General features: G+C 35.3%; 1 protein-coding gene across 5 annotated transcripts in view; it reads right to left on the bottom strand.

Moving 5' to 3' along the window:
* The window catches only part of LOC150107782 (eukaryotic translation initiation factor 4 gamma 3-like), a 949069-nt gene that overhangs the window by 215453 nt on the left and 718167 nt on the right, over positions 1–15449 (bottom strand). For all 5 annotated transcript variants that reach the window (XM_090392049.1, XM_090392050.1, XM_090392046.1 and 2 more), the window contains exon 19: positions 4981–5079. In XM_090392049.1, the coding sequence (XP_090248175.1) occupies positions 4981–5079 (99 nt within the window). The remainder of the gene's footprint in view (positions 1–4980; positions 5080–15449) is intronic.

The following is a 15449-nucleotide window of genomic DNA, read 5'->3' on the forward strand; positions in this document are numbered from 1 at the left end:
AAGGAAAATTGTGGAAAGGAAGCTTGAAGAACAAGCTAGATTCAAGACAAACAGAGGAGAAATCTTGGAAATATAACAAGGATTTGTATTTAGGTTTTGTTGATCTGGAAAAGGCATATGACAAGGAGCTAAGAGAAAAGCTCTTGTAAGCTCTATAAATGGGACACTATATCGTGCAATACATAGTCTATTTAATTGTAAGATAGCAGTTAGAATTGAAGGATGTACAGGGAGCTGGTTTATATTAAATCAGGTGTGCAACAAGGGTGCACATTATCTATATGAATCACATTATGAAGGAGAATGGTATAAAATCTAATATCAAAATTGGCGATGCTAAATTTAGCACTTTACTTTATGCAGATGATATTATACATCTGAATAAATCCAGAACTAAATTGAATAACTGTTGTAATAAATTTGGTATGAAAATCAGCAATAAATAGACAAAGATAATGACAATAGGCATAAACAGTGAAAACATCAACTGTATCCTGAATGGTGAACCTATAGAACAAGTAAAACATTTCAGCTATGTAGGCACAATTTTCAGAAGATGGTAAGTTAAATATGAAAATAGACAACAGGATTAGTAAAGCTGGCATAATAAGAAGTCAATTGAATACATTTTTATGGAATAAGAAAAAAATGAGTCAAAACACTAAATTAGCTGTATAGGATGGTGTACGAACGAATTTTAACTTATGGATCTGAGGGGTGAGTTAGAAATAAGCTTTCTAAGTTTATTCTATCTAAACTAACTTTCATATTACTGAATAAAAAGCTAATAAAGTACCAGGGTGGTGAAAAATTCAGGAATATTGAAAAATAAAGATCTAACCAAAGTAAGAATCATGAAATTCGAGTGAATTGAAAATATTACAGAAAACAAATATTAAAACCATAATCAAATAAAAGATGAAAACATTTAATGATAATGTCATTTTAGTAATAGTGTAATAATAAGAAGGATATCTTACATGTGAATGGGTTTGAAAACAGGTGCCTGAAGAAATTATTTATTGGTGTGAGATCTAATACAGCTAGTCAGAGAAACTAGATCATCATGGGAGGAATGCTAAGAATGCGCGCGCGCGCGCACGCGTGTGTGTGTGTGTGTGTGTGTGTGTGTGTGTGTGTGTGTGTGTGTGTGTGTGTGTGTGTGTGTGTGTGTGTGTGTGTGTGTGTGTGTGTGTGTCAAGTTCAGCTAGGGTGTGCTGTGCAGGCATAGTGATAGAAATGTCAATGAGCATGGTAATGAATCTGATGAAGGCACGGACTATGCTTTGGGTTTGGATTTTTTGAGTGGCAGAAAATGGAAAGCTTCTCCACTCAGCCAAGAGGACTATAGATTTAACTTGTTATTTCTACAACAGAATCAACAAAACAAGTATAGTAGAGAGTCAACTGAATAAATTTATATGGAATAAGAGAGAAATTAGTCAAAACACTAAATTAGCTGTGTACAAAAATAACATTGAAACCAATTTCAACTTATGGATATGAGGGCTGGGTTAGAAATAAAACACTTGACCAAAGACTAGAGACCACAGATTTGAGAGTCCTGAGAAAGATCAGGGGGCATGATCAGATGGTATCAATGGCAATATCATATTAAAAACAAGGATATTAGGAGAGAACTTGACATTGTTAGCATAGCTAATCTCAGATGGTATGGTCACGTAAACAGAATGGGCGAGGAAAGATTAGCAAAACAAGTGTTCTCTGCCAGGTTGGCAGGAAAAAGACCAAGAAATAGGTGGATTAATACGGTAAAAAGTGCCTTAGAAGATAGAAATATAAGATCTGATAATGTTGGAGTCTTGATGGGTAACAGACTGATTTGGAGGAAAATTGTTGATAGGAAGTTAGTAATGATGTAAGTTTTTCATATATTCCTATCACACTATCCTGTATACCCCTTGAGGGTACATGTCAGGCATTTGATGACGATAAAGATCTGAAGGGAGATGACCAATTGTTTGTTGTTGCAAAAATAGGCAGGGCAAGAGATGCTATTGATGTAAAACATTTAGATGGTGATTTAAATAGCCTGGAAGTGAGAGCCAACAATAATGGGTGCATTCCAATGTTAGTAAGTATAAAGTTATGCATTTTGGCATGATAAGATATTCAATGGCATATAATATTGGTGGGATTATGCTTGGAGAAACTGATGAGGCTAGAGATCCTGTGAAAGAGATCCTTTTCCTATGATGAATAGGAAGTTGAAGTTCAAAGGTCACATAGCAAAAATTGTAAATACAATTCAGAGAATAATGGCAATAACATTGACATGTAAGGATACTGAAGTTACATGAGTGTACGTGGGCTACTATATGCAGGTTTGGTCTAGTGGGTTCAAATGGGAAGAAGAAGATGCAGAAAGGGGGTCCAAATAAGAGTAAAAAAGATGATATCATGATAATGGAATGTACTGTATATTATGAGGGTATATTGAGGGTGTGGTATGCCACAGACACCAGTAGAAAGAAGAAAGAGGGATGATAAGATAGAAATCTAAAAACTACTAAAAGGTCATTATAAGAAATATGTTGATGGAATTTTTTGTTATATGTAAGGTGGGGGGGGGGGAGGCTAAGAGGCAGCCTTGGAAGTGTAAGTGGGCAGTTAAGAACAGGGTGAGAGCAGATTTTTCTCACACAGAACTGTCAGTGCGTGGAATAGTATGTTGAAGTAGTGAGTTCATCTAGTGTAAATGAGTTTAGGAGAAGGTATGGCAGCTGGTGTGGGCAATGTATAGCCTTCCTCAATGAGTTCTTGTTTGCCTGGAGGTTTCTGATAATAATAGCAATAATGTTGGATCTGACTTGTTAGTAACTACGATGTTCTTAGGGCGAGTATATTTGACTTACTTAATTCACCGCTTTGGTTCGAATATTTTATGAATGGTGCAGTAAAAGAGATTCAGGCAAAATACAACTTTTGATTAACAAAAACAAACATTTAATTTTAAAATCACAAATTTTACACTTAACTTCAAATCAGTAATTAAGTTATTAGAAACACTTCAGCCTTCCTGACAATACAGTCATACAAACTCAGACAATGGTAATTCTGCTATCTCTATTACAGTCTTCTTGCAGTTCCTCAAGTTCCAAATACAATAAAAATTGCAGTAACACACCTCTTCACAAACAAACACTTTTAATTTTACACTTCAGTTAATTCTCACCAATAATTACTGTTAATATAAGGAAATTCTAGGATGAAACTCACACACTTCTCTGTTTAGAAATATTAATGGTTGGAATAATCTTACTGATAATCTTTTTTCTTCATCTATTTATACGTAAACACTTTTTATAACTGTAAACACTTTAAACAGATACGGCACTCATTAAATAAATCTTCTAAGCAATAACTGAATTAATCGTTGGTCACTATACACATAAACAAATGTTCTTGCATGAAATACTACTGATCACTTATGAATTAAGGCAATACACAATAATTCCTTAACTTGAGGTTTTAAATGCACAGCTATTCATTCTTCCTGCATTCATTTAATTCTTTAGGCAATAAAATTCTAAGCACAGCTAACGGTAAACTTCAACTTTACCACCTCTACTATTCGCTAATAACTCCGTGCTTTATTTCAAGATTCTGTGTGTCCTTGAAGGTCGGCCCTGAAATTAAATTTCAACTCAGGTATCGCTAGTCTATTTAGTAATCACTCAGCTGTCTTCCGTAGCTATAATTGTTATTCTACAACTTATTAGCTAACCGCCTCTCGACTAGTAGACTTTATTTAGCTGCTTGAGTGACTCGCCGACTCTCTATTATCGCACTGTGATTCCCGAATGCTGAATGCTCCGATTCCAACCTAATGCCAATTCTCTCCTTTCTCTCTCTCTTAATCTATAATAATCTAATCTCTCTATATTTTCAGCGTTCTTCCCTTTTTATATCCATTCTTCCCACCTAAATTGTTCACGTGCTCTCTTTCTTTAACTAAAACTGTTTTCAATAAGCTTTCAACATTCTCCTCACGTGGTGTTCCAACTTGCGCTCGCTTACTTACATGCGTCTCCATGACAACAAAACAAAATATAATAAAATTGAGCTATTGCATAACGTCAAACTTCTACAAATAGGAATAAATAGAGAATATTTACATTTCAATTAATGCGCAGTTAAATTATCAAATACAAGTTCTTATAATATTAATATAGTAATAAATAAAATAGCTTAATAATATTTAATACAGTCTTTTCATTATTAATACATATATCTTTGATTAATTAATTAAATATTAGATAAAATTAATGGTAGTTATATGAATATTAAATTGTAAAATAAGTTGTTTACATTAAATAATATTTACAAGTCTAGCCTTTGTGATGGAAGATCATATTGGATTCTGAAGCAAATAATAATTACTCCAATCTCTATATTTGCAGAATCCAACAATAACAACTGGTAGGCACAAATTGCAGATTGTCTGCACTGTGAGTCTTGTATTTTTAGTGTTTCAGATGGTAAAAAAATGGATGAAAATGTTGGAATCAGCAGTCTAATCTGATTTTTTTTTTTTTTCAATTTAATAAACACTGAATTTAATGATGATAAATCCATCTAGAGTGGAACGTTATACACCTACAGATGGAGAGCAATATGAACACAAGCAGGTGATAAAATAAAATTATTCCTAAAAATACTCTTCGTAATGAAATCTTTAGCTTAGAAAAAATATTAACTTATTTGTTTTTAACTTAATTATGCAGTCAACTCTCACTAACAAGCTCATAGGGTTTGTTTGGATTTATGTTTAAAGTAACTAAGGCTATAAGATCAGCATATTATGTCTTTTAGCTGGGTCTGGGTTCTTCGGTAGTTTTGGCGTAGTGAATTTCTTTTAGATAAGCATAGTGAGAATTGAAGTGTTTGCTATAATGAGAGCTGACTGTAATCAGGTTCATTCCATTTCAGTACAAAGGACAATTAAAAAATTCTTACCTGTCTCAGTTCAATTATATCTTGCAACATAAATCGGACCCTGGAAGTAGTTTGTCTTTTTTCAACTATTTTCCTCATAGTTGAGAAGTAATCATCCATCTATTAAAGAACGTGAAAGGCAATAAGAAATAATTTGTTAGCAAAACCATCAGTAATAAATAATTAAATAAAAGTGAACATACTGCATTCTATGCTTTCAGAGCATAAGTTTTTATTTTATTCCTGACTGATTTTAATAAAGGATCATATATATAATTTTGTACTTAGTTATCTCCCAGATTTGACCTCCCCACTTCAACTTGAAAATATTAAATGGCCTTTCCTTGATGAGCCCTTAGCAGGAGCCTACATAACATATGTACCCACCTACTGGGAATCCAAGGACTCATCAAGGGAAGGCCATTTTAGTCAATCATACTTAAATACCTGTCATACCTCGTTCTGAACATATTCAAAAATATACACACAGAATATGTACTGATAGTTCATTCCAGATTCACCACTTGTCATGTAAACAAGTATGACATTATGTGCTTCATATAGCCAAATCCTCAGTACAGTGACGATGCCAATAAGCTGCAAAATCTCGCTTCTATCTATACTGCAAATATCACTTACTAACTTTTTGTTTGTTTCTGTCATATATTCTCTCATCCATCTATTCATCAAAGTATGAAGTCCACATTTCTCCAATCTCTCTCCTTATGTGTACAATTATATGGGAATAGGTGTGGAAAATAAATTTGCAATGTGGATAGGAGAGCGGCTGCAAAAAGTGATGTACGGATGTATTAAGTCTAAGCGAATGAAGGTGACTAGTGGTGTATCGCAGTATTCTACACTCAGGGATGGACCAGGGGAAGATCTCCATTATGCCTCCAGATCTTTTTAGTTATCTCCCTATGTTCTCAAAACTCTGGTGAACATACCTACACACAGTCAAAACGTAGTCTTAACAAACCTTGTCAAGCGGGAACATAGCAGTTATCCAAGAAATGACAACCCTGGAAGTAATGTGCTCCCTAATCTTTAACCACTTGAGCATCCTTTGCCCAACATATATTACCTCACATTTGAAAACATTAAATTGACACTCATTAACCACTGTATTAGTCAGTTCATCTCAGCAAGGGATTCTATATCGATTATGTCCCTTATTCCACCTAGTCCATCCCTGAGTACAGAACACGGTGATACACCACTAGTCACCTTCATTCTCTTAGACTTAATACCTCCATACATCACTTTCTGCAGCTACTCTCCTATCCACATTGCAAATTTATTTTACACACCTATCCCTTCGAGGAATCTTGTTAAATGCCTTGGCAAGATCCAAAAAAGTATCATGAATTATTCATTCTTCTTATCTAATAAACCATTTGTTCTAGAACATGAGCAGATTTCAGGTTTCTACAGGGTAGTTAGCCATTGCTTTCCTCAACTCCGGGGAATTGGGCGCTAGAGGGGCAGGTTTCCCCTGTTCGCGTATCGAAACTCGGGTGTTGAGCGCCGTAGGCACCAGGGGCAGAGCCCTCGAGTATATATATATATATATATATACAGGGTGTTCGGGATAAATTTGACATATTTATAATTAATTATATTTTTCCGTAAGTTACATGTATTAACACACACTTCTCTTCATTTAAAAGTTTGGACCCTTCTTCATTCATATACAAGATGTCAGAAAGGATGGATAGCTGGAACCCACCTGAATCATGGAAGAGAATAACTTGTATCATGATGATTCGTGCCCGCCATCAAAATAAGGATATTACGACTGCTGCCCAATGCTCCCTGAATACAGTAAAACAATCAGGCATGAACTAGAGACTTGCAATGGTGACTACGAGGATGTAGCAAGAAGAAAGATCCCTAGCAGACGATCTGATTGCGTTCGTACAGCAGAATTCCTCGCAAATCTGCAGGAACAGGTGTTGAAGAACCCTGGCATTGGAATTCGGGCTTTGTTCGTGGAGTTTCTAACTGTAGTCAAGCCCTGGATAACAAGGGTAGCCAATGGTAGGCCGTATGTATGGCAGCAGGATTCGGCCCCTAGCCACACCTCTGGGAAAAGTCAAAAATGGTTGTCTGAAAATTTCTACGACTTCACCAGTCCAAATGTTTGGCCTCCAAACTCCCCAGACCTTAACCCCATGGATTATTTTGTATGGGGCGCAGTTGAAAAAGACACCAATCGCACTTCCAGTAATACAAAAGCCCAGTTAATGGATAAAATTAAAACAGTTTTTGCGGCCCTTCCCAGGGAGACTGTAGCATCAGCTTGTTCGAGGTTCCGAAGCAAAATTGAAGCTGTGATCGATGCTAATGGTGGTTATTTTGAGTAAATCTTGTTGATAGTATTGTAATTAACTCTGCCTGTAATGTTTTTTTGTCAATTCATTAAATTTAATAGATACAAAGAAGATTTTCTTTTTCCTTACGAAACTGTCAAATTTATCCCGAACACCCTGTATATCTAACTTAAATTTTGGATAGCAAACAACTTGTAAGAGTAAGTAATTTTTCAAAAGACTGCAGTAAGTAAAATGAAAATAAATAATCCATAATTCAAGAGAATTATACGGAATTTTATCTATAATATGGATCAAATGGGGTGTTTAAGGGTCAAAGCTGTATAACTGAGAGGAGACCTCCACATAGCCTTTAAAGGATGTGGAGAACCGACCAGGGCTTCTGACCTAAGGTCCAATCCTCACCTTCTCGTGGTGCACCCTGTTGGGTATCTACTTTGATATTGAACGAACAAGGATGGGCTGGCATTTTGGGATTTAGCCAACCAAATTGTATTCTTATTGGATAAACCAAAATAAAAAATGATGGCACAACATGACAAAATTTCATGCTGGCTGTGCCATCGCCCAGTTAAACAAGGCCCCCGTTGTTTTCGCCAGGGAACAACGGTCGAACAGCAAAAAGTCAGCAACTGGAACAAATCTGAAAACAAACCCCAACTCAACATCACCAGAGTTAAAGATCGGTACCATCAACGTAAGAAGCCTGAATGGCAAAGAAATGGAGCTAGCTGAGGAATTAGATAAGTACCAGATCGACATAACAGGGGTGACTGAAACAAAAAAAGACAAAAACCGGTAAGATCTTTCTGAGCAATAAATACAAAATGTTATATTCAGGCAATGAAAATCAAGGAAAAGAAGGAGTAGCCATAGTATTCAACACAAAATACGAGGCTAATCTTGAATGGCAGGCAATCTCAAGTAGAGTAATGTGGGCAAATATGAGAATAGGGAACTGGACAATGAGTCTTATTTGTGACTATGGTCCCACAGAAGGTTCTACTAAGGTAGAAGTGGAGAAATTTTTTGACGCTTTAGAAAAAGCAACTGACACAATGAAAAAGGAAAAGTTGGTCCTTGTTGGGGATCTAAATAGCAGAGTAGGAAATGATTGTGAGACATACAAAAATATTTTGGGAAAATTTGGAGAAAAGAGCAAAGCTAATAATAATGGCAAATATCTGTTGGATTTCTGCTCAGGACATGGACTGGTTATTACTAACACCATGTTCCAACATAAAAATGTCCACAAATTCACATGGAGAGAGGAGGCTAGGAATAAGAAAAGTCTCATTGACTATGTTATTGTTGATAGTGATGTTTTCTCCCTGGTGCAGGACACCAGAGTGTACAGAGGATTTGAAATTGGAAGTGATCAGTATTTAGTCTTGAGCAGGATAAAATTGAATTTCATATCAAAAAGAATAACATGTAAGAAAGTTTTAAAGCGAATAAAAGTTGAGCAGCTCTCAGATGTGAACTGTAGACTAAAATACAGAAAGATATTTGAAAAGAAAATGAAAGAGTTTGAGAACAGGAATCAAACCTTGGAGATTCAGTGGCAAACTCTGAAGAAAACATTGATTGATTCTGCCAGAGAGGCATGTGGTGAGGTTGTGTGGAAGGATAAAAAAATCAGAACTCCTTGATGGACACAGGAAGTTAAAGAGGCAGTGAAGGAAAAGAAGAAAGCATATCAAAAGATCCTGGCAAATAAGTCAGCTTTTACTCTTACAGAATACAGAGACAAATGTAAGAAAGCTAAACAGTGTGTAAAACTAGTTAAACAAAAGTCATGGGAGGACTTTGGCAAGAATATAGAAAATTAATATCAAGAAAGTTACAAAATATTCTGGAGGTTGTTGAAAAAGCTTAGGAATGGAAGAAAGAGTGCTGTAAAAGGAGTTAGAGATGATAAAGGTGACATGAAAACAGGAGAAAAAGATATCCTTGAAGTATGGAGTAATTACTTTGAAAAACTGCTAAATGAAACAAGCAGTGATGACAGCACAGTGATAAAAAACACTGACCAGGTATGCAGTCAGGAATACATATCCATACTTGAAGTAGAAAAAGCCATCAAAGGCTTGAAATGTGGAAAGACAGCAGGAGTAGATGATATTCGATCAGAAATGCTGAAGTATGGTGGTATAAAAGTCTTACAGTGGCTGCACTGCATAGTTCAGAAAGCCTGGACAGAGGGACGAATTCCTGATGATTGGAGTAGAGCTCTCATAGTACCCATATATAAAAAGGGAATTAAAACTGAATGTGAGAATTACAGAGGTATTTCCCTACTGAGTGTTCCTGGCAAGATCTATGCAAGTATACTTGAGAAACGGTTGAGAAGAATTGTGGAAGAAAAGCTTGGTGAAGAGCAAGCTGGATTCAGGCCAAATAGAGGCTTTCAGGATAAGATCTTCACTTTACGACAAATAGCCGAGAAAGCATGGGAATATAACAAAGATCTGTATTTAAGTTTTGTCGATTTGGAAAAGGCATATGACAAGGTGCCAAGTGAGAAGCTATTCAATACGCTACAATTATATGGTGTCAATGGGGCATTATATCAAGCAATACTTAGTCTTTATTTGAGTTGTAAGTCAGCAGTTAGAATTGAAGGAAGTACAGGAAGATGGTTTAATGTTAAATCTGGTGTGAGACAAGGATGTACATTATCCCCTCTGTTATTCATTATCTATATGGATCACATTATGAAGGAAAGTGGTATTAAACCTGATATCAAAATTGGAGATGTTAATGTCAGCTCTTTGCTTTATGCGGATGATGTTATACTTCTAAATAAATCTGCTACAAGTCTGCAAGATTCTCTGACTAAATTCAATTGCTGTTGTAATAGACATGGTATGAAGGTTAGCAATAAAAAGACAAAGACAATGAAAATAGGCAGAATCATTGAAAATGTCAACTGTGTTGTGAATGGAGAACCTGTGGAACAAGTAAAACATTTCAGCTACTTAGGCACAATTTTTACTGAAGATGGTAAACTAAATATAGAAATAGACAACAGAATCAGCAAAGCTGGTATGGTGGGAAGTCAATTGAATAAATTCATATGGAATAACAGAGAAATTAGTCGCAACACTAAATTAGCTGTATACAAGACAGTGTTCAAACCAGTTTTAACTTATGGATCTGAGAGCTGGGTCAGAAGTAAAACACTTGACCAAAGACTAGAGACCGCAGATATGAGAGTCCTGAGAAAGATTAGAGGCGTGAACAGATGGCATCAATGGCAATATCATATTAAAAATGAGATGTTAGGAAAGAACTTGACATTGTCAGCATCCAGGAATGCATTAGCAGAGCTAATCTTAGGTGATATGGTCACTTAAATAGAATGGGAAAGGAAAGATTAGCAAAACAAGTGTACTATGCCAGGTTGGCAGGAAAACGACCCAGAGGAAGACCAAGATATAGGTGGATTGATACGGTACAAAGTGTCTTAGACGATAGAAATATAAGATCTGATAATGTTGGAGTCTTGACAAGTAACAGACTGATTTGGAGGAAAATTGTAGATAGGAAGTTAGTAATGATGTAATTTTTTCATGTAGTACTGTCATATCCTGTACACCCCTTGAGGGTACATGGCAGGAATTTGATGATGATGATGATGATATGGATTAAATTATTCTTATGGTAGGTAATTGGAGAAAACTAATATTCCAGGACAGAAAGGTGCATGAGAATTTGAGAGTTCAGGAGTAAAAGAGAAAACAAATGAAACTGACAAAATGTAGGAAGGAAACCAAAAGCTGATTAATGAGCTATTTATTGGTATGTAATGTGTGAGTATATGAATGACAGTGTTCACTCTTTATGGCACAACTGTAACATGGTGGTAATCTGTAGGAGTAGCAGTCAGGTTCAAATGAATGCACATGGAGAGTTTTATGCTTATGACGAAATATAATGGATACAACAGAGTTTAAAAAACGTATTCCTCTTCATTTGGGGGACAGCCATCATTAAAAGGAAAGGGGGGGGGGGGGTGTCTAAAATGGGAAAGGAGAGCAGAAGGACAAGGTTCACAGTATAATGAAATGAAATCAACAGGTATGTAATACATAAAGAACCGAGCAAGAACAGCTCACCAGCAAGTATGGAGCATGACTTCAGATGGAAAACATGGTATATTTCATATGTAATTAATAAACTATGTTATCCATCAAATGTGTAATTTATGAATTAATTCCAATATGTGAATGTATTTTGTACTGACGGATGTGGTGAACTCATCCTATATTATTACTAAGTATACAAATGAATGGATCTCAAGTTGACAGATTCAAATCACCTCACCAAGCCTTCTTATAAACCATCTTATGGTCTTCCACTCTTGTCATTTGTGATTAGACTGTTAACTTCCTCATTAGATTATTGTGCTCTATCAATGCTGTAATATCCCAGAGCTAATTGAAGAAAACTTGTACCCCAAGCAAATAATTCCAGAATCAAGATCTTCTGTAATCAATGTTATAAAACAATGTAAAAATAATCATATTATAAATTCTGAATATTTTTACATATTAATTTTGCTTGTTAGTTTTTGTTTTCATACACGCAGTGTCTGCACTTGTGATGTGCTCGTTATGAAAATATTATGTTAGAAGTAATATGTAAAGAAGTAAAAATATTGAAGTACTTACTAAATTGATTATTTGTATTATTTATAAGAAAGTTTGTTGTATTTTTAAATGTTGAATTTTGTGTTTATGAAAGACTTTCTTCAGCGTTGGTGGATACAGCGAGTCAGCCATATTATTACAATGCGTAGTTTCTGACGTTGTTGAAGTGCGCATGCTCCCGGAGTGAACTTGATGTTTGATTGACAGCTGACAAGAAAGCGTTGCGTATCCAAGTTACAGTGGTAAACAAGAGAGCGTTCGGAAAGTTTTTTAGAACACTGGCCGAGGAATATTCAAGTTGGGAGGAACTTGATTTTTTTGTGTGCGGCAGTTAAAGGGAAATTTCATATTGTATTCCGAAAAAGGAATAGTGGAAATAATATGTTTCAAGAAGGAATAAGTACAGAAGAAAAAGGAAATCTTGAAACTAAGTTTTTATAAACTGGCCGAGGAATATTCAAGTTAGAAGGAACTTGATTTTTTGTGTGCGGCAGTCAAAAGGAAATTCCTTATTGTATTCCGAAAAAGGAATAGTGGAAATAATATGTTTCAAGAAGGAATAAGTAAAGAATAAAAAGGAAATCTTGAAACTAAGTTTTTATAAACTGGCCAAGATATATTCAAGTAGCAAGGAACTTGATTTTGTTTTGTGTGAGGCAGTAAAAAGGAATTTTAAAGGGATCCTAAAAAATGAAGTACAGAACCTTGTAACTTCTGGAAAGAGCCTTAACAGGAAGAGAATAAGACTATGAACATTTTTTTTTGATTGTAAAAAAAAGGTGTTTTGTCTTAAGAGTAAGTTTATATTTTTTAATAAGGCCTTGGATCCATAAAATCTGTAATTGTAGTTATGTATTTTTACTAGAAGTGTATATATGTTGTTTTAAGTTTTATTAAATGTGTTTATTTTGTACTTGGTATTGAGTCAATGATTAGTTGGATTCTGAAAGAGTGAGTTAAAGTCATTGCACCAATTGAAGTGAACTCTTTGTGCAAATATAATAACATATAGGGACACTCGGAGTCAAAAATAAAAATAATTGTTAGTAAATGAAATATTATTTATAATACACATTATAAATAACAATGGCGCAGGCAGCCTGACAGGAAAATTCATTAAATATTAACAATATCCCAGAGCTAATTGAAGAAAACTTGTACCCCAAGCAAATAATTCCAGAATCAAGATCTTCTGTAATCAATGTTATAAACAATATATTCCTCACCATTCTCAAATGGGGTGAAGATAATCTAATGAATTTCAAAACAGAGCCCTATCTTATTTCATGCTTCCTCTTACTTTTGATAATATTACAATCTCTATTCACCATTAGTTTTCTATTCTTGGGTTGGCTTTCATATCTAGATGATCCAGACACACATATATATATATATATATATATATATACACACATACATATTAGGGGCAAATATTCCAGGCATGCAGTGCACACCCAAGAAACAGCAATATCATCGATATTATATTTTTGCATTTATTGTTGTTAAAGACTCCCTAATTGTTTCTAAAATTAAACATAATATACTCATGCTTAATGAAGAGGGCACTGTTTTTTGAAGCATAAACACAGCATCACATTCAGGTTAACAGCCTGGGTGTGCGGTCACAAATACAAACACCTTTGAGTGCTTTAAAACAGACATGTAGATGGCACAGTGTGACAATTATTGGCATTCCAGTGGCTTAAATGGCCCAGAAGCAGACGCAGGGTGTGCGCTGAGAGAATAGCACAAGAAGTCATTAGTGGTTATGAATATGAAGCAATCCAATTGAACATTGTCATTTGTCATGAGTTGCTGTTTTTGTTTTCTGAACTTATGTGTTTATGACACTGATATAGACAATTTTTAAATATATATTTATCATTTCTATAAATAATTTATAACTTTTTTTGCCAATATTTCCAATGGGAAGCACTACTGACGACGTACTGAATGCCTCCATTTTTTGCCAGAGTTTTTGTGGACTGTATGATTATAGTCAAATGAGGTTGGAACCTGTGTATAATAAGTAAGTAAAACAAGTTATTTCAGTCTTTCTTTGGTTCATTCTGGAAAAATAATTTCCCAAGTGATTACTTTCTTTTCCCGATTTCTATGCATGTTATACAGCTGTATTTGAAAATTGTATCAAAATTCAAATTATCTATGTCCAACTGATATGATATTTAATCTCACCATGAAACGTAAGCTCTTTGTGCATCTCACATAAGGAGACCTCCACATAGCCTTTAAAGGAATGCGGAGAACCGACCAGGGCTTCTGACCTAATGTCCAATCATCACCTTCTCGTGGTGCACCCTGTTGGGTATCTACTTTGATACTGAACGAACGAGGATGGGCTGGCAATTTGGGATTTAGCCGACCAAATTGTATTCTTATTGGTTAAACCAAAATAAAAAATGATGGTACAACATGACAAAATTTCATGCCGGCTGGGGCACCGCCCGGTTAAACAAGGCCCACATTGTTTTCACCAGGGAACCAGGGCGAACAGCGAAAAGTCAGCTACTGGAACAAATCTGAAAACAAACCCCAACTCAACATCACCAGAGTTAAAGATCGGTACTATCAACGTAAGAAGCCTGAATGGCAAAGAAATGGAGCTAGCTGAGGAATTAGATAAGTACCAGATCGACATAATAGGGGTGACTGAAACAAAAAAGACCAAAACTGGTGAGATCTTTCTGAGCAATAAATACAAAATGTTATATTCAGGCAATGACAATCAAGGAAAAGAAGAAGTAGCCATAGTATTCAACACAATATGAGGCTAATCTTCTTGAATGGCAGGCAGTCTCAAGTAGAGTGATGTGGGCAAATATCAGAATTGGGAATTGGACAATGAGACTTATTTGTGCCTATGGTCCCACAGAAGGTTCTACTAAGGTAGAAGTGGAGGAATTTTTTGAGGCTTTAGAAAAAGCAACTGACACAATGAAAAAGGAAAAGTTGGTCCTTGTTGGGGATCTAAATAGTAGAGTAGGAAATGATTGTGAGACATACAAAAATATTTTGGGAAAATTTGGAGAAAAGAGCAAAGCTAATAATATTGGCAAATATCTGTTGGATTTCTGCTCAGAACATGGACTGGTTATTACTAACACCATGTTCCAACATAAAAATGTGCACAAATTCACATGGAGAGAAGAGGCTAGGAATAAGAAAAGTCTCATTGACTATGTTATTGTTGATAGTGATGTTTTCTCCCTGGTGCAGGACACCAGAGAATACAGAGGATTTGAAATTGGAAGTGATCACTATTTAGTCTTGAGCAGTATAAAATTGAATTTCATATTGAAAAGAATAACATGTAAGAAAGTTTTAAAGCGAATAAAAGTTGAGCAGCTCTCAGATGTGAACTGTAGACTAAAATACAGAAATATTATAGAAAAGAAAATGAAAGAGTTTGAGAACAGGAATCAAACCTTGGAGATTCAGTGGCAAACTCTGAAGGAAACATTGATTGATTCTGCTAGAG

This window comes from Typopeltis vanoorti, chromosome 4, assembly GCF_054136105.1.
Source record: "Typopeltis vanoorti isolate ZY-2024b chromosome 4, IOZ_Tvanoo_1.0, whole genome shotgun sequence".
Lineage (NCBI taxonomy): Eukaryota > Metazoa > Arthropoda > Arachnida > Uropygi > Thelyphonidae > Typopeltis > Typopeltis vanoorti.